The 25,120-nt window shown below is 54.0% G+C and overlaps 1 protein-coding gene across 4 annotated transcripts in view; it reads left to right on the top strand.

Annotated features, from left to right (window-relative positions):
* Positions 1 to 25,120, top strand: part of NUP210 (nucleoporin 210) — a 109,177-nt gene that overhangs the window by 70,434 nt on the left and 13,623 nt on the right. For all 4 annotated transcript variants that reach the window (XM_040491859.1, XM_040491858.1, XM_040491860.1 and 1 more), the window contains exons 21-31: positions 7,677 to 7,805; positions 8,888 to 9,015; positions 9,105 to 9,240; positions 10,848 to 10,910; positions 11,078 to 11,257; positions 14,311 to 14,391; positions 15,437 to 15,568; positions 16,665 to 16,823; positions 19,898 to 19,989; positions 21,606 to 21,780; positions 23,212 to 23,387. In XM_040491859.1, coding sequence (XP_040347793.1) covers positions 7,677 to 7,805; positions 8,888 to 9,015; positions 9,105 to 9,240; positions 10,848 to 10,910; positions 11,078 to 11,257; positions 14,311 to 14,391; positions 15,437 to 15,568; positions 16,665 to 16,823; positions 19,898 to 19,989; positions 21,606 to 21,780; positions 23,212 to 23,387 — 1,451 coding nt within the window. The remainder of the gene's footprint in view (positions 1 to 7,676; positions 7,806 to 8,887; positions 9,016 to 9,104; positions 9,241 to 10,847; positions 10,911 to 11,077; positions 11,258 to 14,310; positions 14,392 to 15,436; positions 15,569 to 16,664; positions 16,824 to 19,897; positions 19,990 to 21,605; positions 21,781 to 23,211; positions 23,388 to 25,120) is intronic.

Raw genomic sequence — 25,120 nt, 5'->3', positions numbered from 1 at the left:
TGTAGAGCATTTCGGTTGTTTAAATCTCTCTCTCTCTCTCTCTTTTTAAATAGCCCTATAGTTGTAGCAAAGGGTAAAAACAAACACCAGTATCCTAAATGTCTGCATATCTGCACAATGAGTTATCTTTGCAGTTGTGAAAACTGAACTTCCTTTAAAATAAACTCACTACGGAATGTGTCAGAGAACATATCAGACCACTACCAGAAGTCATAAATGTAGGCGGCCAAGAACAAAGACATGACACCTAAGTCGTGTCATTAAATTGCCACAGTGCTGTTGCCTTTGGGGGGCTCCAGAGGTCCTTTTCTCGGTTTGCATTCACTCACCATCTTGACACGGGTGTCACAAAATTATTTGCCTCTGGAGTGGGATAAGTGGAAAGTAAATGAGGGACATGAGCAGGGTTTCCCATGAGGAACGTACCTGGAAGTGTGGGAGAGGCTTAGTTTCAGTGTCAGGGAGTAGTAGGGGGTGGTGGGGACTGTGGCAGAGTGGAAAGCAGAGACTGTGTTCTAAGGGACAGCTGCGGTGTGCCTCTAGTGGCCTTTTGTTATTTTTAAAAAGATTTTTATTTTTGTTTTTGAGAGAGAGAAAGCACACAAGGAGGGGGTGAGGGGCAGAGGAGGAGAGAGAGAGAGAGAGAGAGAGAATGAATGAGTGAATGAATGAATGAATGAATGAATTCCAAGCAGGCTCCATGATCAGTGCAGAGCCCAGGGCAGGGCTCCATCCCACAACCCCGGGATTATGAGCTGAGCTGAAATCAAGAGTCCAACGCTCAACCGCCTGAGCCACCCAGGCACCCCTTTCTGGTGTTTCTTAACAGCAGCTTAATATTGTGGTATAATTCCTATGCCATACCACCCACCTATTTAAAGTGTGCGATTCAGTGGTGTCTAATACATTCCTAGGCAGTGACCACAGTCAGTTCTGGGGCGTTTTCATCACCTCAAACAGAAACCCCGGACGGTTGAGCCATCTCCTCCCTGCTTTTACACACACATACACACACACACACACACACACACACACACACAAGAGTGTTGGACTTTGGCAAATGCTCTGTGTCTCTTGAAATATTGATGTGGTTTTTTGTTTTGTATTCTGTTGATATGATGAATGGCGTTAGTTGCCTTTCAGATGTTAAACCAACCTTGCATTCTTGGGACAAGTGCTACTTGTCGTGACACATAGTTCTTTTTATATGGAACTGGGTTCCGTGTGCTAATATTTTGGCAGGCTTGTGTCGTTAAGAGTCGGAAGAGATGCTGGTCCGTGCTTTTCTCTTCTGTGATTTCTTTGTCCGGTTTGGGTATCAGGGTAACACTGGCCTCACAGAATGGCTTAGAAGTGTTTCTTCTGATTTTTGGAACAGTTTACCTAGACTTGGTAATAATTACTCTTTTAAAAAAAAATAAATGTTTATTCATTTTAGAAAGAGAGAGCAGGGGAGGCGCAGAGCAAGAGAGGGACAGGGGATCTGAAGCGGGCTCTGAGCTGACAGCAAGTGAGCCCGATGTGGGACTCAAACTCATGAACTGTGACGTCATGACCTGAGCCAAAGTCGGACGCTCAGCTGACTGAACCACCCAGGTGCCCCGCTAATAATTACTCTTAAATGTCTGGTAGGATTAACCGGTGAAGCCACTGGGCCATCATCTTTCCTTCGTGGGTAGTTTTTTGATTATAAATTCAGTCTCTTCGTTTGTTATTGGCCTATTCACATGGTTTCTTTCTGAGTCAGTTTTGGTGGCTTGGGTCTTTTGAGGACAGTTGAGGTTTTTTTTTGTTTTTGTTATTTGTTTTTACATTTTTTTACATTCTTCCAGTGGTCGGCCTTGGTCTTTACCTGTCTGTGGAGAGGATGCTTTTCCCTGGTATGGCCCTTCAGTGAAGGGTGAGGAAACACATCATAATGTTCCTGTTCCTCTCAGAGGCACAGTCTCACATGGCAGGACCTCTGAGGTGTGTGGCCGTAAATCAGAGCAAGAAAACATGATCTCTCAGCACCTGGGAATAAATGTGTGCTGCTAGAAGCCCGAGATCATAGGAAGCTGTCCCCTGAGCATTTTTGTTCCCTTTATAAAAGAAAGAATAATTCCCTGGCCATCCCTCCTGCCATGTAAATGAGTGTTTGCTGTCACATCCTTCATATTAAAAGGAAAAGCTCAAATCGTAAATAATTCTGACTGTTTGAGATATGCCGTGCTTTGCTTTACTTCTGGAAATTAAAAATAACTCCCCTGTTATCAGGAAGAGGGAAGTTTCAGGGCCCCTGGGTGGCTCAGTCAGTTGAGTGTCCAACTTTGGCTCAAGTCTCCTAGTTCACTAGTTCGAGCCCCACGTCGGCTCTGTGCTGGCAGTTCAGAGCCTAGAGCCTGCTTCAGATTCTGTCTCCCTCTCTATCTCTGCCCCTCCCCACTCGTGCTCGCTCGCTCTCTCTCTTTCTTAAAAATAAACATTAAAAAAAATAAAGAAGAGGGAAGTTGCAGTTCAGAAAAATGTACACAGTGCCAACAATACTTGGGGACCCCTTTACTCATATTTACCTCACACCATACGTTTTGAGTAAGCCCTGAGGATAAACCTGCAGCCAGAGAGAGAACTTTCCTCCAAGAACAAATGCTTTGAAGAGCCCGTGTTGGACTGGGCTGCCTCTGTAGGTAATGAGTGCCCCGTCTCTGGAGGCAACCAAATGGGAGCTGGGACCCTTGTCTGGAAGACTAGAGATGGGATTTCAGCATCAGAGGCAAGTTTCCCCAGGCGACCTGTGAGCCCCTGTTCAGTCCTACAATTCTGCAGTTCCCTGTGCAGTCCCCCTCAGCAACAGATGCTAGGATTCTCCAATCAAGACAAATATTAATGTCCCCATTTTATAGACATTTTATAGGGCTATAGTAGAGCTATAGCCCTTCTCTCTGCCTGTGGACTGGCCCTTTGCTCGCATGTCTCATTGCTTCGTGGCCCTTATGGAATGGGACACGGTGCCCAGTGCAGACGTCCCACAGGACAAGTCTAGCACACTATGGGACGTACCAGCCGCAGCCCGTGTGACGGGCCCTACAAGAGTCGCTTTTGCCCCAGAAGGTGTCCTGAAGGCACCTTGAGCCCTGGCGTCTCTGCTTCCCATCACCTGTGCAGAGACCTCTGCACCTCGAGGTGGAGATTGGGATCCGGTTCCCCTTGCCTCTTCCGCAACCTGCCGGGGAAGTTTTTTCACGGAGCGTTGACAATCTGTGACAGATCCTAGCAGCTTCTCTCAGACGGTTGTTTCTGAAGGACGTTTACACATTTCCTTGGCATTTTCCAGCTGCTAATTAGCAACATTCTCATTTCCCTTAATCACAGAGACAAGAAAGCCCACAGGAGTTTTTCAATTAGCTCATAGAAAATGTTTCTTTCTTTCCTATTGATACACATTCGGGATGCAAGAATGGCTTCTGGGTGTGTTTCGGCTTCTGAGCGTCTGTCTCTGGAAGGCAGCCGCGGAGCTCATGCACGGGGCCCATTGTGGAGGCTATTAATGTCCACACGATGCACGGAGGGCTGTGCGGCATTCTGCTCACACCCCCTAAAACTCTGCAGGGGGCCTTCGTTTCAGTTTTAGGTGGGTTGCCCCTAGGAGTGTTTATGACCCGAGTTAAACTTAGGGTTTCTTTCTTCTCACCGATTCTTTCTATTTCAAACCAAGTCGTTCCAACAGAAGGATCTTATAATCATGCGATTATAAGAGCAGCGGGGAAGGCCCTACTGTGCGCCAAGCACTTTGTACCTTTAACTAACGCATTCATCTCACAAAGATCGGTGCCTGTCGTGGGCCTGGTCCCGGTCCAGGCACCGGGAGTCCGTGGGGAACACCTCATGAGCCACAGTGTTTCTGCCCATTTCCTTGGTCCCGTGATGCATAGCCGATCATGGTGACATTGTACGTCTGTGGAAGCGCGTCAGGAAGGAAGATGAGGCGGGTAGCAGGTGCGAGCCTCAGGGTTTGAACTTGGGTGTGTCCTGCTTTCCTCCTGAGTGTGACCCGTGGACACAGGTACCCGTCCCAGTCCTGGCCCTGCAGGAAGGCATAGGGCTGGATGGGGTCCCTGGCTGGATTTCCACCCAGCCTCCAAGCCAGGGTTCTTCTCGGTGTCTGTGATCTTCATGGGCTCGTGGTCACCCCCTCGGGGTCTCGATGGCATCCAGTCGGGGGCACAGACCCCAGTGCTTGCGTGGCACTGCCTGGCCCACCGCACAACATTGACAAGCACGCTATATAATAGGAAGCGGGAGCTGATGGCTCCTGTGACGTGTGGAAATATTTATAGGGTCCTTACTCTTCTATGAATGCTACCCATCCAGGGACAAGTCTGAAGTGTGTGGGGGCCCAGGAAAGCGAGGAACCGGGATGATGCGGGCAGACCCTCGGGGCCTGACGGGCGCAAGTAGACGTCACGGCTCCAGCCCACTCACGAGCTGCCTCCGGTGCCACTGACAGTGTCTTAATGAGCAGTAATGCATTCATCGCCTCTGAAGAGATGACAGGACTTTCCTCTGGGCTCAGTGTTCGCTGAAGTTCTCAGGTGGCACCTTCAACACTTGGAAATTAGAATTCGCTCTGGGCTTGGATTTTTCTCCTCCTCCTCTCCTTCATACTCGTGCCTCAATGTCGGTCAAGAAGCAAGTGGACCCAGAATGCCTGCAGAAACAGACGTGCACAGTCTAGAGTTTGCAGTGAGGCAGGCCCCCACTCTGCCTCCAGCTGCTTGGCAGGTCCCCCCGCTTCCCCCAGAGCAGCTTCTTCGTCTCCCAAGAGGCCTGGTGAACTCTCTCCCTTAAAGCTTTGTTCGGGGGGGGGGGGGGGGGGGGGGGGCGAGGCGAGCTGATGGGTGCCAGCAGGCAGGCCGGCCGGGCCACGCAGCGTCTCTGCGTCTGTCACCCGGAAGGTGGCCGGACCTCCAGCCTCTGGGAAATCAAGTGGAAGACGAATTGATTTCCCCTCGCCACTTTACGTCTTTGTTTAAAATGTGCAAAATGGTCCTTTTGAAGGAGAGAAAAAAAGAAAACGAGAAAGCTTTCCATGCATTCCCCTGTGCGGGCCTTTCAGCAGCCAGTGCAACGTGTAATTTCTTCGCGCTGTGAAGGACACGCCAGGTCCTGACAGCAATAACTTCTGCAGGAGGATTAGATTGGAGCCTCGAGTTAGGCTTTCAAAGAAAGCTCTCCTTTCTCTCTCAAGTTTTTAAATGAGTTTCCGTTGAGGGAAAGAGAATAAGCCAGGGTGAATCGTCCTCGGCAAAACTGGAGGCCCCTGGTTTCCAGACCCCACTCCTCGGCCTGTATTTAATTCCGGACTCGTGTGGCAATGGCTCAAATTGCACAGGCATCGCTTTGGAAGGCGAGTGTGACTTCCACCACGGGATCTTTGTTAATCGACTCTAAGTCATCGTGTGGAATAACTCAGGCACGCCTCATCCGGGTTGATGTGCCCTTGAGCTCAATGACACCGGCAGGGTTTCCAGCTTGGCCGAGCTTGCTAATGGGGCTGGGGCCTGCCTCAGCTCTGGCCTTTCCGGCCGGCCCTGCCCTCCTCCCCTGCCCACAGTTCCATTTTGGTTGCTCGGGCAGAGTGTGGCAGAAGGAGCCCTGAACTGGGAGCTTGGGCACCTGGGTTCTCTCCCCAGTGCTGCCCTTCCAAGGCTGGGTTCCCGTCCTGAGTGGGCCTCAGTTTCCCCATATGTGCTTTGAAGGAGTTGGATCACAGCACTTCCCAAAGAGATGAGGGTACGTGGGGTTTGCAGACTTTTTTTTTTTTCCCCTAGAATTTCTAGGTTTTAGCAAAGCAAAAAGTGAAGCTAAGGAAGCAAGCTGGAAAGTCCGGTTTCTTTGCCATAACTGCAGTGACCTAGAGCTGTGACCCTGGATCTTGACCTGATTGGCACATGTTTTTTGGTACTGTGCCGGGTGCCGGGCTCAGCCCTGAGGCTACAGCTGGCGAGAAGACAGCCTGAGGGAGGATGGACACTAGACCACGGTCTCCGTCACGGCCAAATTATATGCAGTAAAGCTGCACTAGGAGAAGTGAACAGAGGTAGCTCTTAGCTGTCTGGTCAGGGAAGACTTTTCTGAGGAAGGATGCTTGAACAGGGGCCTGAAGGATGAGCAGGAGCCAGCAGGTGAAGACAGGGTGCAGGGGAAGAACCCCAGATCATTAAGATGGACTGTGTGGTCTGCAGGCAGGCAGGCCGGTGCTAGCTGGCTTTGAAGAACAGAGCAGAACTGTGGCTGGAGCCTGACAGTGGTGAGGGATCATGGTTTACAGTGACATTAGAGCCATGGGCAAGGGCCAGCTCGTGCCAGGTTCTTCCAGGGTGGGCTGAGGATTTGGACTCATTCTCTGGGCAGTCTCTGAAGGATAGAAAAAAAGTTTTAAATGCTTATTTATTTTTGAGAGAGAGAGAGACAGAGACAGAGTGTGAGCAAGGGGAGGGGCAGAGAGAGAGGAAGACACAGAATCCGAAACAGGCTCCAGGCTCCGAGCTGTCAGCAAAGAGCCTGACGTGGGGCTCAACCCCACAAACCGTGAGATCATGACCTGAGCTGAAGTCAGACACGTAACCAGCTGAGTCGCCCAGGTGCCCCATTTTTTGAAGGATTTTAACCTGGATATGATGTGATCATATTTGGCTATCTCATTAGGGTCAGAAATCTGCTTTTTATTTCCCCCACTGGTTCTTGATATTGAAATTCTAGCTTTGCAAGCACTGAACCATTCACTGTAAACATCCCCTGCCCCCCATGACTGTAACACCACAAGCTGCAGGCAGCAAAGCCAGGGTTAGAGACAGGAAGCACCGCTCTGGATTCACCCACCAGCTCTGTGGCTTACCCCACTTGCCCAGCCCCCAGACCACGTAGTTGAGATACATGCCTAAACAATACGACACATCACTGCAAGTGCATCCACAGCGTGGGACCGTGATTATGGTGCAGTTTATTTGGGGAGAGATGCTTCTGAACGTGTGGTCCCAGGAAGCAGATAGGGAAAGAAGGAGGTTTAAAATTGGGGGTGGGGGGGTCTTTGCAGTGAAGACCGGAACACAGTAACCCGGGTGTGTCCATCTCCTCGGAATGTTCACAAGGTCTCTACTTCAAGCACGGCTGAGGCAGAGATGAATGAGACTCACAGAGCTAAACCTTGAGACTGTGGTGGCCTCTATGGTCTCTTTGTGGGTTCTGAGATTCTGCAAGGTCAGGTTAGGACTTCTGAGTGAGAGGTTTGTTTGGAAAGGAGCTATGTCATGCATGACACTCTTCTGTCACCAGAGCTGCAGAGGCAGGTGGCCTGCACAGAAGCTGGGAAATCCCGGGTTGGAATCCTCATTCTACCTCCGAATTGCTCTGTGCCCCGTGGCCATCGACTGCCCTGCTTTAAGCAGCTTCCGTTTTCTCCTTCTCATAAATTGGAGTAAATGCTCTCGGAGATCCATCCCAGTTCTACCATTTTACATTTCAAGCACTTCCCCTGGCTGGCAGTGGGGGCTCATGGCGAGGGGTGGGCAGGGCAATGCTTGGGTTAGGATCTTCCTCTGAGCCCTGGCCCAGCCGTCTCCTGGAGATGGTGTCCCATGGGCAATGGGCTGATGCCATGAGCAGCTGCAGGACTGAGCCCCACTCCAACCTTCCAGGTGTTCCCTTTGCTCCCGGGCGTGTCGACCATCATGATCCATGACCTGTGCCTGGCCTTCCCGGCCCCGGCGAAGGCCGATGTCTACGTCTCGGACATTCAGGAGCTGTACGTCCGTGTGGTTGACAAGGTCAGTAGCCACTCCCTAAAAGGCCCCTCGCTGCTGATTCACAGAGGCTGGGAGAGCGGTGTTTCTGTGGGAGTTATCTTCCTCATGCCCTGTTTCTGAGTCCCTGTACCCAGCTCCCCCTGCCCCCCCACCCCCACCCCGCCAAGTTGCTTTGAGCTTATGATGTTGTCTCACCTCTGTCGCTCCGCGTGTGTGATGTCAAGCAACCTCTGAGGTTATACTTCTTCCTGCCAGTTGACATCGGTAAAGCTCAATTGCGAATCCCGCCCGACTTCGTCTCCTCGTGAGCCCCGACTTGGGGGTTCTCGGTCGCTAGGTGGTGTAGTTACTAACCGGCCAGGCATACCCCTTGCCGATGGTGAATTTTCTCCCTAGCGTGAGGGTTTTGGAATCTCATCAGCAAATGAGTAAAATGAACTATGCCAAGTGCTTTTGCAGAAGGAATGCGTAATAGATCTAGGCTTTTCTTTAATGTAAACAGGGAATTTTTATTACTGCGAATACCTGAAGGAGGTGCAGCCAGGCTTATAGAGGGTTGCTGTCAGGTTCCTATCTTCCTGACTGGAGAGAATGGTTAGTAATTAAAAGGGGAATGTTCGAGCAGCTTAGAGTGCTTGAAAAGCCAATATTCTCTCACACCGCCTCAAATGTTCCTTCTGTGGTTTTACTTCCACTGGTAATTTGCTGATCAGAGTTCTACTTCTTCACTAAGCATTTCTGACTCTTGGTATCTTAAAGTTCTTACTGTATGTATTATATGGTGCCAGATGTGAGCTGTTCAGTCAGTGAGCACTTATGGAACTCCTACTGTATGCCATTCCGGCTGTGTCTGTTCACTCTAACTAGATTCTTAATTCTTTAAGAGCGGAGAGCGTAATTTTTGCATTTAAGGATCCCCAAAGCTCTTTGTGTGCAGTAAGCACTTATATAATTTTCATCTGTTGATTGGCTGATTGTCCAGAGTTCAAACTAGGTCTGTGAGTTTAAGGTTGATGACGCTTTCACAGAAAGCCTTAGGGTACAGTAGGTGATGAAACTGGTCATTCAAAGGCTACCCTGAGTTTCTGTCCCCTATGATGCAGGTGGAGATTGGAAAGATGGTCAAGGCATATGTCCGGGTGCTGGACTTTCACAAGAATCCTTTCCTGGCCAAATACTTCGCCTTCATGGACCTGAAGCTCCGAGCAGCCTCCCAGATCATTACATTGGTGTGAGTCCTCCTAGGGGTCAGAGGAAGGCATCTCAGGGACAGGACTGGCAGGTCCAGGGGAGAAGTCCCAGCCCTTCCCTCTGTTCCAGGGCCCTCGATGAAGCCCTTGATAATTATACCGCCACGTTCCGTGTCCACGGTGTGGCCATTGGCCAGACCAGCCTCACCGCAACCGTGAGTGATAAAGCTGGACAGCGAATCAACTCAGCCCCGCAGCAGATTGAGGTAAAGCTGTTTCCCTTCCCACCTTCCTGTGTGGGATCAGTCCAGCCCTTACTGCATGCGTGCATGGGGTGGGAAGTGTGTCATTTCTGTGGCGGGCCAGGAGTTATGGGGGTAGCCCAGGAAGCTGCTGTGGAGAAACCGTGTTAAAATCTATGCCCTGCGATGTCCCCTGATTAAAAGGGAGCCATCACCAGTCCCGGGGATCTGGGGAGGCAGCTCCAGAGGGAGGGACCTGAGTGATTTTTACCTCCCTCTGGGACAGAGTGGGCAGGATGTGGCTCAGAGAAAGGAAGCCGCTCGTCACACAGCCGGGGAGTGGAAGAACACTCTTGAAACCCTTTGGTGCCAGAGGGGAGCGGCTGGGTAGAAGCTGTGGGCAGATTTAGGCTCCTGTGTGGAAGCCCATCTTGACAGTCGGTCTGAACCCGCCCTTAGAAGCAGTGCGCTTTTGTCGTGAGCTGCTGGAGCAAGCAGGTCCTGAGTGAGGGAGCTCTGGGGCACCCCGCGGTCATCTCAGTGTGTGACTTGGGACTCGTCTTGTGGCATTGGGTGTTCACACAAGCCTCCCAGACCCCATTGGCCAAAATTTCCCATCCAAGTTTTTCCATCAGCTGCTTGCCTCCTGCCAGCGTCCTCCACGGGTCTCGTCCACCCAGGGGCGGATAGACTTTATATTAAACTGTGCCGGAGCTGGTGGTTCTGGTTCGTGCCTCTAGAAGGAAGGGCTCCTTTCTTCTGGTGAAGAATTCATTTCTGCTATAAATAGCTCAGCCCTGCAGAGACTAATCCTGATGCACAAAGCAGCCCCTCGGCCAACCCCCGACCCGACCGCCACACTCGTTCACTGCACAGGCTCTTCCTGTGCTCCTGCCGGGCGGGCACTGCGGGGGGTGCAGGACGATGGTGTTGGGCTTCTTTGTGCTGCAGAGACCAGGACATCCTTGTCCTTGACCCCCCACACCCCTCTTTCTTCATCTGAGAAGTTTTGAGGGCACCAAAGTAGAGCACTATTCTCAGGCAATTTATCAGTAGAAATTGGAGAAGTTCAGTGAAACGGAACATCTTGAAGGCACTGGAATGTAAACCTTGACGTGCATCAGAATCCCCTGGAGGACTTGTTAACACATAGATTTCAGGGCCCCCCCCCCGCCCCCGCCACCCTGCCTCATTCTGGTTCCATAGACCGGGGTGGGCTGGAGAATGTGTATTTCTAATGATTGCCGGGTGACCCTGGTGCTGCTGGTCAGGGGACCGTGCCGTGAGAACCACTGCTCTACGCAGGGGTTTCACATGAATAAAATTGTCTTTCTTTTCATGGGGTTTCACATCTGGTGAAATGAAGCATCGTTGTAAACAACAGAACATGCCCCTGAGAACTACAGATCCTCAGGCCCATGGGCGGGCTGAAATCCTGGGGGGGGGGGGGGGGGCCCCCACCCCCCCCCCCCCCAGAGCTGGTCAGGACCCCAGGCCCTCGCCAGTCCCTTCTAATAGAGGAGGGATGTCCAGGCACCGTGCCTCCCTGAAAATATTCAGGGGTGAATTCTGCCCAGCTGCGCGAGCTTGGAACACGATGGCCCCCTTCTCTCTTGTGTCTCCACACGCAGGTCTTTCCCCCGTTTAGGTTGATACCCAGGAAGGTGACGCTGATCATCGGGGCTATGATGCAGGTAGGAACCAAAGGCCACGTGCTCGCCCACCCCCACCCGTGGCCCCTGCCTGGCTCCAGGCTGGCCTGCCCTCCTGGGCGCCAGAGGGCTAAGATGGGGCGCTCCGGGCCCTGAGCTCTGAGGATGAGGCGGGGGCTGATGGGCGCTGCTATTTCTCCCCACTCCAGATCACCTCGGAGGGTGGCCCCCAGCCCCAGTCCAACATCCTCTTCTCCATCAGCAATGAGACCGTTGCCGTGGTAAACAGTGCCGGGCTGGTGCGGGGGCTGGCCGTCGGCAATGGCACCGTGTCTGGGGTCGTGCAGGCCGTGGACGCTGAGACCGGCAAGCTTGTCATCGTGTCTCAGGTAACGAGCGTGGGCTCCACTGGACGTGGGTGCTTCCGAAGCCTCCCTGGGCATGAGCCCTCTAAGTGCTGGGGTGCACTGCGCCCCTCAAGAGCTGGGGTGCTGGTCAGCTGGGATGGGGAGGAAGTCTGTTAACTGGGTTCTGGCTCCACTCATGAGGACCACCCCTCTCTGAGGGTCCTGCTTCTGCCCTCTGAGTCCACAGCCCCTGTCTGCCACCTGACCCCCCACCAGGGCCAGCCTAGCCAACTTGGGGCCCCCCCAAGATCGCTCAGAATTCTCCAGACTGAGTCTCCCCAAGTGCTCTTTTTTTTTTTAATGTTTGTCTTTGAGAGAGAGAGCGCATAAGTGGTGGAGGGAGAGAGAGAGAGAGAGAGAGAGAGGATCCAAAGCAGGCTCTGTGCTGACAGCATAGAGCCCAACGTGGGATTTGAACTCACAAACCGTGAGACCATAACCTGAGCTGAAGTCGGACGCTTAACTGACTGAGCCACCCAGGCGCCCCTCCCCAGCTGCTCCTTAAGGGACAGAGCCTGGTCTCCAACCCCGTCCCTGCCCTGGGGACATTCCAGTGCATGATGGTCACGCAGCCTGCAGCCCTCTAGTTCTCTCAGCACCCCTGCCCCAGGGGGTCTACGGCTACCCTGTTTCCAGACGACAGCCCTGAGGCACAGCTAGTGGGCCAGGGCTTGGGGACATTCTGATGGAAAAGGGGTTACTGTTAGTTCCGACATGCTTCGTGGATCGCAGTGTGTGTTTTCAGGGGCGTGCATAGCCAGGCTGCTCTAAGCATGTGGACGATCGGATATCAGTAGTGTTTCAGACCCAGAGTTCTATTTCCAGGAGAAAAGGAGACCCTGAATCACGCACCAATGAACTTAAGTTATCCGCCAAGCCTCTCGGCTGGACTCGGGGACTTTTGCTAAGTGCTTTTCTGGATCAGCAGAGACAATGGAAGGCCGAGCTAGGGGAGTCCTCCCCCCAGGAGGGTCTTCCTGCCCCTCATTAGTGGCGCTGACACTAGGCGGGTGAAAGTCGGTTTCTAAGTCCGATAGTTTCCCTTGTTTCCCAGGGGGTAGAGACCTCACCAGGGTCCGAAAGGGAGACGGGAGATGGTTTCCACTTCCTGAGCAGGGCTCAGAGTGCTTGGATTCTCCCTGACGGTGCCCTGTGGAAGCGTCTCAGGGGAGACTGCAGCGTGGACGTGACCGTGCCAGAAATCTGGGCTCTAAGAAGAGCATTGTTTTGTGTAACGTGACTGTGGACAGCCTTTTCAGAACCCTGTCACCCTGCTCCTTGTCCAGCATTCAGGGCCCCCTGGAAGGAGTCCATGAGCTCCCATGAGCTCATAGCATCTGAACACAGGGCACCCAGGGGAGCTGGTTCTGTGCACTGCCCTGGAGATGTGCCCTTCTTCCCTGCGGCTGACTTTGATCTGACATTGAGTTCATTGATTTACTCCTGTTTGCCGGAGTTTCAGTGTCTCTGCAAGTAACTGGTTAAGCCACAAAGTCCTTTTGCATCGTGGAGGTAGATGCCCTGATTGTACCTATTGATTTTTATAAAGACAAAGTGTTGGGAATGTGAAATCTGCCCTGTGGCATACAGCGGGATTCAGATAGACGTCTTGGAGGAGAAGATGAAGGGCCAACGAGGCCTTGCCTTTTTTTTTTTTTTTTTTTTCCTTTTCTTCTGAAGAAAGGATTAGGGCTTCGGGAACCAGCCTATTTTTCTCCCCCTGGGGGCCCAGGTGGCTGAGATGGCAGCTGGCTGGAACTGTGGCCAGAGGAGCTGACGGCCATGCATTTCCCTCCCAACCACTTCTCTTTCTCTTTTCTTTAAATATTTTTTTTTTTTGAGAGATAAAGTGTGCAATGAGGGGAGGAGCAGAGAGAGAGAGAGAGAGAGAGAGAGAGAAAGTCCCAAGCAGGCTCCCCACTGTCTGTATGGAGCCCAATGTGAGGCTTGAACCCATCAACCGTGAGATCATGACCCGAGCCGAAACCAAGAGTCAGACGCTCAATTGACTGAGCCACCCAGGCGTCCCACTTCTCTTTGTGGTCTGACCTTGCTGGGCCACCTCTCTCTCCGTGTGTCTCTCATCGGGTGGGGTGGGAGAGGAACCGGGGGAGGGTCTGGCACCCCTGGGCAGGTGGAGCGACTTTGCCAGCGGTTCCATCTGAAATCCATCTCCTAGAGCCCAGGCAGGCAGTGGTTCAGCCTGAGGCCCACGTGTCCACAAAGTGTAGGGGGTTCTGCTCAGAAGCTCCCAGTTCATCTGTCTAAACCAGATCATAGAATCAGCACCCATGGCCAAAGCATGGGCCAGGACTGGCAGAAGGAGACTGGGCAGTGAAAGGGACAAAGGCAAGGAAGAGAATGGATGTTTATTGAGTACCTACTATATGCCAGGCATTAGCCCGTATCACAAGACACAGGGTGGGCTCAGTATATAGAAAAGGCTTAAGGGTTTTGGTAGCCTGGGTTCAACAGAGTCAATAGCACTATAAAGAAGCCTGATAAGGTTAATCTTTGACCAGATTAACAAGAGTATAGACTTCAGAATGAAGGAGAGTATACAGTCTGCTCTAACCAGACTCTATCTGTATCCTGCATTTGTCCCAATACCCTGATCATTGACAGAGAGTAACACATTAGATTTAGGGTCAGGAGCATCTGGAATCCTGTCCTGTGAGGGCCACCCAACCTAGAGAAGAACAGTGTCCGGTCACCACCCCCCCTCGTCTCTCTGGTGCTGACCCGGAACAACTCCATCCAATAGGTCTGCGGGCTCAGAGGACAAGGCTGGGAGCCCCAAGGGAACGGGAGGAATGGTGACCAGATCTGGGTGGGGTGAGCCACCCACAAAACCAGGCTGCCTTGGGAAGAGGAGGGTGGTGCTGGACATCCGTGAGCACCTTCCAGCCACGCAGCTCCCAAGCTGGCCTTGGCAAGAGCCTCCCTGTTTGGAGGGGTCCCTTGGTGAAACGCCTGTTGTTGGCTGATAGGACCCCCGTGCCCCAGCCAGCCTGAGCCCAAAGCCCTTTCCCTAGGACCTCGTGGAGGTGGAGGTGCTGCTTCTCCAGGCGGTGAGGATCCGTGCCCCCATCACTCGGATGAGGACGGGAACCCAGGTGAGACGGGGACACCTCCACACCCGCTGCCGGTGTCGCTGTCTGAGCAGCCCCCTGGCGGGTCTCAGGCTCCGAGTTCTGGTTCAGGCTGAGCTTGCGGGGAGTGGAAGTCGCTGCTAGGTCGCTGTTTCCTCTCCTGCTCAACCCCTGCTTATCTCTGGGGTCAGACTGAGCTTTAGGAAGGAGCCCTACCGTTTCCTGCTCTAGGCCTCGCAGGCATTCTGTGTGTTCTCGCTCCCGGCGCAAAGCCCTCGTGGGCATAGCATTTACCCTTCTCCAGTTCTGTGTCAGCACAGTTACTGAGTGATGCCTGTGTCTCCCTCCCCCGAGCCTGTCACCCTTCCACACCTGGAATAGCACCTGGCAGGGAACAGGAGCCAACGCTTGGATAGCAGGACCTCAGGGCTTTCTGTGCGGTGACTCATTAGACGCTCATCAACAAGCCGTGCGGTGGCTCCCAGTGTCAGTCTCTATGTCACAGGTGGGGAAATACGGCCTCTGCCCAAGGTCGCATGGCTAGTAAGTGCCAGAACTGGAAGTTGACCCAGGCGGCCTGGCATGGAGTCCATTCTTCCCGTTAGCGGTACTGCCTCCCCTGGCGGGCACTCGGGAAGCACGGGTTGAGGGAGCCTGTGAACCCCACCTGTGCCCATTCCACGTGAGCAGGGAGCCCCTGCTAGATTGAGAGAGGAGCAGAGGCACGGATGGCAGGGTGGCGTGGGCTGGGCTGCCCGGGGGGCTGCAGGCCCCCTGGGGCTGTAGGGGGCCACGTCACCAAGGGGCTCTGTCAGCCAAGGTGAGACGCCGTGCACAGCTCGAGAAGGACCGCGTGCGGAGGGGCTGGCTCTGTCTCTTGTTTGTTCATTTGCTATCTCACCAGAGCTTCTCGCCCCTGTGCCAGGCCCTTCTCTGGTTAGGGAGGAAAGGCCCGCGTTGCACAAAGGAGACAGGAAAGCGCGCGGGCTGCTGGAGGTGCCCCAGGGTTTGGGGGGGCACTCTTGGTGGTGGGACTCTGCTGGTCACAGGCCTGGCTTCTCTCCTGCAGATGCCTGTTTACATCACTGGGATCACCAACAGCCAGAACCCTTTCTCCTTTGGCAATGCCGTGCCGGGCCTGACCTTCCACTGGTCTGTCACCAAGCGGGACATCCTGGACATCCGGGGGCGGCACCAGGAGGTAACCTCCCCCCCCCCCCCCCGAGGCCCCTGCCCCCTGTGGGGACCGGCGTCCGGAGCCGGGAGGGTTTTCCCCACGTTTCTGACATGAGCTCTGCCCCCTCCCTCCCAGGCTGGTCCTGGCCCTGCCCTGCTCTCTCTCAGGGCTCGTTGGGACACCTTCTCCCAGACACTGTCCACCCCCCATCCCCAGTGACCTGCCTCCGTTCCCAGTCCTCTTGTGACCAGGAATATGGGCTCCTAGCTCTCCCTCCTTCCCGGTCCCGGACTGCCTGCAACCCTTTCCACTTTAAGCACGTTCTTGCTAGGCGCCAGAGAGGGGCGTCGCAGGTAACCCGCTTCAGAAGGCAGCCTTGTGGAGAAGTCACAAAAGTTCCAGGCCGTCACAGGGTCTTAGTCAGGGCCCCTAGTCTGTACTTCTGACCTTCCTTCTGAGGCCATGCCTCACAGCCCTGGGGCTTTTTCCAGATTTGCCCCAGAGGGCAAACCCACCTCCCCTTAGCCCTTCTTAGAGCGACCCTGGCCTCTCCTCAGACCTCAGAGCTGGACGAGTAGTTATAACCCCCTCGTTGTGTTGACGAGCCCATACGGAAGGGACATGCCTGTCTGGCCCAGCGAGCCAGTGGGGAAATGGGACAATGGGACCAGGTTCCAGCCCTGGTGACTGTAGTCTGCCCTCCCTGGGTTATGCAGGACTCGACGGTGGGGTGGTTTTGAGAGGTTTCTTCTTGCCTTGTCTGTGCATCGTGGGGAGGGTCCTGTCTCCAGTGCCAGGGGCTTCCTTAGACTGTTCCCATAACACGGACATCCCAGAATAGAGGGTCCCTTCGTGGAAAACTGCCAGGTCTAGCAAATACCTCTCAGTTCATCACCCACCCCACACACTAAGGGCTCTGAGAAGCTCCGCCCACCTGGGTTGGCCCAACATCCCCCACATGCACCCATGAACCTCGTGAAACTCCGCCTCCTGCACCCGTGATGGGTTAGCGGGCCCTGGCTGGAGCGGTGAGGCGACGGCCTTTGAGAACAGGCAGGTGGATGTCGGGGGGACTGGAGCCCCTGGCCCTCCCTGAGAACCTGTTTGGTGTCCATCCCAGGCTTCGCTCCGGCTCCCGTCACAGTACAACTTTGCCATGAACGTGCACGGCCGGGTGAAAGGCCGGACCGGGCTGAGGGTGGTGGTCAAGGCTCTGGACCCCGCTGCTGGACAGCTGCACGGCCTCGCCAAAGAGCTCACTGACGAGATCCAAATCCAGGTAAAGGACAGGTGGGCAGAAGCCACCGTCAGAGGGAGAGGAGGTGCCAACCCAGCGGCCTCTCCCCCCCGGGGACCATTCGGGGGCACATCAGCCCTTCTGCCACCCCACACATGAGGAGTTCTCAGGCTGCGGGGGAGCCCGGACATGGGGCTGCCTGAGGGCATAGGGTGGGGGCGGGTGGCGGGCAGGCCAGGAGGTCCGAAATAGCTTGATGTATTCCCCAAAGAGCGGGTAATCCTGAGCTGGGAGTCTGAGGCACCTTCATGGTAGAAAGAAGCCGGAGAACTGTCTGAGTGGGGCATTAATTGAATTGTCTGTGTGTATTTCGCAAACACTCACAGACCACTTACCAGAGGCGGACTTGCCATTCCCCAGTCCCCAGTGTTGCCTCACCCGTGAAGTGCCTCCCGAAGCCTGTGGGGCAGGCGCTGTGGGTGTTGCTGCTTGATGATGAGCCCGAGGCCTTAGCGGGGAGGGGTCAGAGTGTGCCCCCAGGTTGCAGTGAGTGGGTGGTGGGTCCTGAAAGGCCTGGAGGGCTGTGCTGTGTGTACGGCCTGGGAGATGGTGTGACCCATCGATTCACAGATGGAAACCGAGCCTCAGAGAGGGAGGGGGCCTGCTCCAAGACCCCGAGGAGCCCCACTGAGTCAGGACCAGGAGCCCAGCAGTTTTTCTCCCGCCCAGGCCTCAGTGCCTGGGTCTCTGTCTCCAGTCTGCCCTCCTCCCTCCCCTGACTGTCAGGGCCCCTCAGTGAAACTAAGGATCTGGGACCCAATAACCTCTGGGATGCCTTAAATGGCAAAGAAAAATTGGAGGTACTTGGGTGGCTCAGTCAGTTAAGCGTCCGACTTCAGCTCAGGTCATGATCTCACGGTTTGTGGGTTCAAGCCCCGCGTCAGGCTCTGTGCTGACAGCCCAGAGCCTGGAGCCTGCTTCGGAGTCTGTGTCTCCCTCTCTGTCTGCCCCTCTCCCACTCAGGCTCTGTCTCTCTCTCTCTCTCTCTCTCTCTCTCTCTCTCTCTCAAAAATAAACGTTAAAAAAAATTGCAAGAAAAAATTGAAAGCAGCTCCTGAACGTGAGAAAAGAAACAGATCAGGTCCCCTCTTCAAGAAGAAATAAAGCATTTTCTAACCTAGGCGCCTACCTAGTCAGGGGTAAAGATTTTCAAAGAAAGAAACTGTCATTTACCAACCCCCCTCACCTCGGGCTGCACATGTGTGCATGCACACACACACAGACACAAACACACACAGACACGTAACATACATACGCATGCAGAGACACAGACACATATGTATACACAGATAAATACAAACACAGACACGTGCAAATACATGTTCTTCCCAGTTAAAAATGAAAGCATGACTGGCACCTTCTCATTGGATAAAGACGGGGCTTTGCAGCCTTCGAATTCTGTGACCTTGCATGAGTCACTGAGCATCTTTGTGCCTCAGTTTCCCTAGCTGATAGCAGTTGGAGGTTTGGGTATGTCAGAGACTTGGCGATGCTGGATCCAGCCCACAGATGTATTTGATTTGGCTCATTCTGTGCTCCGAAACCATTTTTATTTGTTGCGAACATTTAAAAATAGGAAGATGTATAAAAATCCAATAGGCAGCTTGTCCTGAAGATACATGGCATTTTTCCACATGTGCCAAAATCAGCAGGAGATGGGAAGCAGCCCCTCCTGGCCCCATTGCCCCCCGCTTCTCCCTGATGGTGAGACCACCTGTCAGTTGCCATTGACCCTGGTGCTTGCATTATTCCTTTTCTTAAACTTGAGTTAACAGGAAAGTAAGATCTCTCTTGCACCTTGATGTACCTCTAAAGAGGAACAATAGGGGCGCCTGGGTGGCTCAGTCACTTAAGCATCTGACTTCGGCTCAGGTCATGATCTTGCAGTTCGTGAGTTCAAGCCCCGGGTCCGGGCTCTGTGCCAACAGCTTGGAGCCTGGAGCCTGCTTCGGATTCTGTCTCCCTCTCTCTCTGCCCCTCCCCTGCTCATGCTTTGTCCCTCTCTGTCTTTCCCTGAAAAATAAATAAACATTAAAAAAAATAAAATAAAGAGGGACAATAAAGAACGTGCATTTAAGACGAATAGGAAGTAGGAGGAGACATTTTTGCATGTACTTCCTGTGCAGTGCATGCATCCGAGTCAAAATCAGGCTGCTCCACCCTGGGTGCCACCTGCCTGGTGCAAGGACTCCCCTGATGCCAGAACCCCATCTAGCTCCCAAGGTCATTTATCATTCACCATTTCGGAAGTGCTGCCACCACATTGCTACTGGAATCCTGCGGCTCTTTGAGACAGACATGGCAAGGATTATTAGTTTTAGACCCATTTTACAGATGAAGAAATCTAGACTTGCATATCCGATCAGAACATAGCAGTGCTGGGAGGGAGGGAGTTTTCTCGGAAAACCGAGCCCTTGGGATCCAGCCAGTCTGATCAGATCAGAAGCCAGTGGGGAGCTCAGAGCTGTGCTCAGCATCCAGACCCGGATGCCAAGGAAGGTCCTTCCAAGGGTTCCTGGAGAAAGGGACTTGGAAGGGTGGTGGGCAGTTAGGGTGCATGTAGGGAGGGGTCTGGAGTTACCATAAGCGCAGCAACCATGGGCTGGGGAGCCGTCGAGGGCCCCGGGGCTCCTTGGACATTACCACGTTTATCATCTGCCCTGGTTCGCCAACATGCCCCGTACCCACACTGTGCGGATCCCGCGGGAGCGTGGCAGGAGGGAGTGAGATGGGGGTTATTCTGAGATGGTCACATTGAGGAGCAGCTGAGCAAGACCCTGGGTCCTGTAACTCTGTACGCTGCCTTCCGTGCCCAGAGAGATGTCCCCACCACCGGGAATCTGGGGAGGGGCCCGTGCTTCCTGGCTCCGTGAAGCAGATGCCGTCGGGGCCTCTCTTAAAAGTCAGCCCTCCCCGTCCCATCCCCAGCCACCTGACAGGTGCTGGCAACAGTGATTCTCCTGTCTCCACCCCGTTGGTCTCCCTCCCTGGAGGGGAGCTGGTGCCTGGCCATGACTCCAGTAGCATGACAGGAAACAAAACTCCCTCCATTCTAGGTATTCGAAAAGCTGCTGCTGCTGAGCCCTGAAATAGAAGCAGAGCAAATATTAATGTCGCCCAACTCGTTTATAAAACTTCAGACAAACAGGTACGTGACTCAGCGCTTGTTTGCAGCTGGGCTGAGACGCTGCGCTCGGCATCCGACGGCTCATTTGTCAAAGTTGTCAGGAGCCGCGGGTGCTTCAAGCGAACGGCATCTTCCTGGGCTTGAAGTGGGTGCGGCTTCTGCATTCCCCCCTCTCTCCGCCATGGATGTCGTCTTCTGCTGCTCCACATCACGTGTTCCCAAGGGTCCTTCTTATCTTCCCCGTAGCCTGGAAAGGTTTTAATGCCCACTGCTCAAACCCGCTACCTTAAAGGGAAAGAAATGCTACCTTGGAAGAGTTAAATTTTCAAATGCCCCTTTGTCTTCAAGGCTTGCTGTTCAGTGTGAATAATTCCTGACCCAGCAGCATGGGCATCACCTGGGAGCCGGTTAAAATGCAGACCCCGGGCCCCACCCCAGACCTGCACGTAACAAGACCCCCACTCGATGGGGATGCACATCGTTGTCTACAAGGCACAGGTGTAAAACACGTCTGCAAATGTCATTCCCACCTTGCATTCAAGTGGGGCGCCTTTGGTGGCAATGACTTGCACGTGACCTACAGCTGCACGGTGGAGGAGGGGCCGTAAGGACCACAGGAGTGCTCGCGTGTTCCGTGGAACGCACACATGTGGTGGTCATTCGTGCACAAGCGTCTAGATGCCAGGCTGTGTGCTGGGCTCTTGGAACAGGTGCATGACGTGCTGGTAGGGAAGCGAGAAGTACGGCACGAGAAGGGGCCAACGAAACAAGGTATAACGGTTAAGCCGAGGCCCAAAGAAGGGCCTTCTGTGCAAGGATTTAGGGGAGGCCTGTCTGAGATAGCGAGGCTTGAGCTATTAAAGGATGAAGAGGAGTTCTGCAGGTTCCCAGCAAGGGGTTACTGATGGGGGAGAAAGTTGAAGCAGAAGCAATAACATTTACTTTAAGGTCACCTGAGGAGGGTCTGTAGGGCTGCACGCAAAGAGCACGGGGCGGGGGGCAGGCCCTGGGGGCTGAACACCTTTGCTCCCTGCTGTTTCTTTGTTCTGCAGTAAGCCTGAAAGAGAGTATGAAACACTGTGAGATGTGTCTCCCACCCAGCCCAAACCACTTTCTGAGCCAGCAGCCCATTTTCATCCCGTTCCCTGCCCTTGGAAACAGGACAGGGCAACACCGTTGCTTCCCTTTTACAGCTGGGGAGACCGAGGCCAAGAGAGGAGGCACGCAGCTGTTTGCGGGGCATTGGGACTGCACTCAGCTTCTGCCTGACGATGGTCTTTCACTGTGCCAGGCTGCCTTATGGCAGCAAATGGGGAGGTTTGCCCCAGAAACGATCTTTGACAGCATATGTCCCATGCAGCTGATGAGAGCTCAGGCCTCAGCCTCTTCTCCCAGAAGCAGCGCCCTCTTTGGAACCGTCGGTTTTGCAAATTACGTTTCCCGTGGGTGACTGATGAGGCTGAAGTTGAGCTGAGCACCCAGGTCCTAATGCACAGTGGGGCTAAGATCAGGCCTTTTCCTTCTCCCAGGAGCCATCGGGAAGCCCAGATGGCTGGATCTCAGGGCAGGGATTTCGGGCCCCTTGCTGCGACCCGCTCCCACACTCTGAAAAACCAAGTCTGTTTTTTTTTCCAAAGGGACGGAGCAGCATCTCTGAGCTACCGCGTCCTGGACGGGCCGGAGAAGGTTCCTGTCGTGCATGTTGACGAGAAAGGCTGCCTGACGTCAGGGTCCGTGATTGGGATGTCCACAATCCAAGTGACTGCCCAAGAGCCTTTTGGGGCCAACCAGACCATCCTCTTTGCTGTAAAGGTAGGATCATGCTTTCCTGCTTTTTGGAGTAATGAAAGCAATCGTGTCGAGGTAAAAAAAAAAAAAAAAAAAAAAAAAATCTCCCCTCGCAGGTATAAAATAGATCTATCACTTTCCAGCTGAGAAATTGTAGGTAAGAATTTATTGAAGAATAACTTGGGGGCAGAGGTCCTAGCTGAAAAGTTCTAGCATCTTCTAGATGTCAGAGCGGAAGATCCTTGGAGATCGATTGCAGTGGCCTCATTTCATAGATGGGGAAACTGAGGCCCAGCGAGGCCCATGATTTGCTGGGACCAGCACCCATGTCCTGACTGGGCAGCCGGCACCCGGAACGTGATAGGTGCCTATGCACATTGACTGCATGTGCTGGGCACCCGACACAGAAATGGTTGCATTATACATGTGGCAGCATGTACAGTTCAGTGACCCATTTTACAGGCAAGGACACCGGGACTCACCATGGAAATGACTCGCTCAGTGAGTCACTTCAGTGGTGGAGAGTCAGGGTCTGGTCAGCCGGGCTCAGGTTGTGTCATCTGGCCACATCACGGCGCTTCCCATGTCCCTCTGCCCTCCGTGCTCTGTGGTGACGGGAACTTTCTCCTCCTCGAGCATCCTCGGGTCGGGTCCCCGGAATTTCCTTCCACTATCTCGTCATAGCCACTTTCTGAATCCTGGGTGACAGACAAGATACATGACTTCACGTTCGAGATTTTCCCCATGGTCACAGATCTGTGTCCTTAATAATGTCTTTTTGTTTCCGTAATTAATGGCTGGCAGGGAACCTTCAGCCTGGTTTTTGAGTCGGTGAAAGCAGCTTCCTGCTCATCCTACCTCAGCAACTATGTAGTGAGCACCAGCTCAGTAGAGGTCGCTGCACCCGCCGATCTTTATCCAAGAAATTGGGTCTTCTGAGCGGAGCTAACTTTCTGGCCAGGATAGATTTTACCCGGAGTTGGAGGGCCAGGGCCGCTCTCCCTGGAGCTCGGGTTTCTGGGCTCTGGGATTCTTTCCCTGGAGCACCTGCCAGCACATCGTGGCTCCTGGTTAATACTTCGTCTGCCGTCCAAGTGGGCATTACTTCCACTTGAAACACCCAGAGAGCCTGGTTTTTGAAGGAAACTGAACATCGAAAGCCCAGGGGAAGTTTTTGCCAATGTGAATAACGATCTAATTTTTCAAAGTCATGGGTTTTGACTCTTGTAGATTGGGGGGGGTTCTTGTAGTGAGGCCAGCCCACTGTGTGGGAAGGTGGGATTCTTGTCGCTAGGTTGGGACGCTTAGCAGACCAAGGCCTTTTCTCTTTCCGTGACCCCTGAGTCGATCAGCCTCCTGATCCCTCCCGAGGCGGGTCCCACTGGGGGCAAGTGACTCCTCCCTGGGAGGCTGGTCCCCAGGGCAGTCATCACCACACCTGCTCACTGTCCCCAGGTATCTCCTGTGTCTTACCTGAGGCTCTCCATGAGCCCCGCCCTGCACACCCAGAACAAGGAGGCTCTGGCAGCCCTGCCTTTGGGAATGACCGTGACCTTCACCGTCCACTTCCACGACAACTCCGGAGACACCTTCCATGCTCACAATTCGGTCCTCAGCTTTGCGACTAACAGGTAGGGTGTGGGTGATGCTCATCTCCCCCGTGAAGATGTGTGTCAGTTGTACTTGGATTTGATGTATGGGGGCGGCTGAGTCCACTAGACCCTTTGTGCCACTGGAAGGGAGCTTTGTTCCCTTCAGTCTTGAGGAGGGAGCGTGTTGTGCTTGCGGGACCACAGGGGGAGCACTGGGCTTGGGCGGGAGGCAGTGGTGAGGGGAAGGCAGGCCACAGAGCCTGTACCACCACGTGGCGGGAAGCTGTTGGCGATGTCCCGTGGCAGGCCGGAAGCGAGACACAGGTGTTGGGGTTTGTGATAAACTTTGGTGTACCCGTGAAAGCCGAACTGCAGGGGAGACGTAGCCACCCTGGCCATTGCACTGGCCCTGTGATCAGCAGATGCAAATCAGTGATCACAGATGTTATAAAAGTTGGTCAGAGCAAGGCACACACATTCCAATGCTCTGGTGCCGGCGAGGAAGGGGTCTGACCTTCACTGCATCCCCTTGTGGGTGTACTGGCCTTTCCACGTGACGTCTCGCTGACTTCTCACTGCCGCCTGTTTGTAGAGGCCCAGAGAGGTCAAGCCACTTGCTCAGGGTCACGCGGGGTTTGAACACCAGGCTCCACATGCGGTTCATTTTGGCTGGCCCTGTAAATACCCCAACAACCTGGGGTTTCTTTTTAATGTTTATTTTGAGAGACAGAGCGTGAGTGCGGAGGGGCAGAGAGAGGGGGACACAGAATCCGAAGCAGGCTCCAGGCTCCGGGCTGTCAGCACAGAGCCCGATGCGGGGCTCAAACTCACAAACCGCGAGATCATGACCTGAGCTGAAGTGGGATGCTTAACCCACTGAGCCACCCAGGGGCCCCACCATCAGTCTGTTTTAATTAGACCTCCGGGCGATTCTAAAGGTTGAGAACTACTGCCCCGGGGGCATGCAGACTAGCTCAGAGGAGGAGAGAGAAGCATCAGGCATAGGAAGAAGGACGGCTTGGGAAGGGGTTCTAGGACCTATGGGGGGCAGAAGATTGTATCCAGGTGTGGGTGACCATTGCAACTTGGCCTCCTCACAGGCCTGCTTAGCACGCCCAGGGCCAGGTGTAGGGGGTGCTTAGCATGGTGGGGGAACTGGGGCTTGGAGTTGGAGCCCGTTCAAGCCCTAGCTCTGGCCTTTGTGGCGCCTTCCCAAACAAGGTGGCTCACCTCTCCAGGCCTCTGTTTCCACACCTGCGGGGAACATGCCTAGTCCTCGGGGCCAGCAGCTGAAGCCATAGTCGTGAAGGCGTCTGGCAAAGTGTGGAGCTCTTTGCACGTTGTATGGGCCATCCATGAGTCTGGGATCTAGGCCACCCTGGAGGAAATGGAGCCAGCTCCTCCCAGCCCCTCAGCTACCCCACAGAAGTCCCGCCGGCCCTTGAGCCTCTCTCCTAGAGACCAGCGGGAGCTCTGAAGAGAGTCGGCGTGGAGGAGGAGACGAAGCCAGAGACCCTACCCCTCAGACCTGCCGGTCTGGGCCTTTCCACCAGAGCGACATTGGCTGGTGTTGACCAAGCGCTCACTGTGCCAGACACTGGTCTCGGTGCTTTATAGCTACCCATGAGGAAGTGGGCAGAGGCCATGCCTCCTGAGAATGTCCTTGTTCCCTGTTGGGAAGGGACCAGCAAGCATCTCGAAGCTTGCCTTGCCCTCTGACCTCAGCTTTCCCTCCTGGGATGTGGGGCATGTGCTGTGGGCCATGGGCTCCT

The sequence above is a fragment of the Herpailurus yagouaroundi genome, unplaced genomic scaffold, assembly GCF_014898765.1.
Source record: "Herpailurus yagouaroundi ecotype Mexico unplaced genomic scaffold, PumYag 183, whole genome shotgun sequence".
In the NCBI taxonomy this organism is placed as follows: Eukaryota; Metazoa; Chordata; class Mammalia; order Carnivora; family Felidae; genus Herpailurus; species Herpailurus yagouaroundi.
The sequence above is the reverse complement of the archived record's forward strand: the minus strand, read 5'-3'. Positions and strand labels throughout refer to the sequence as shown.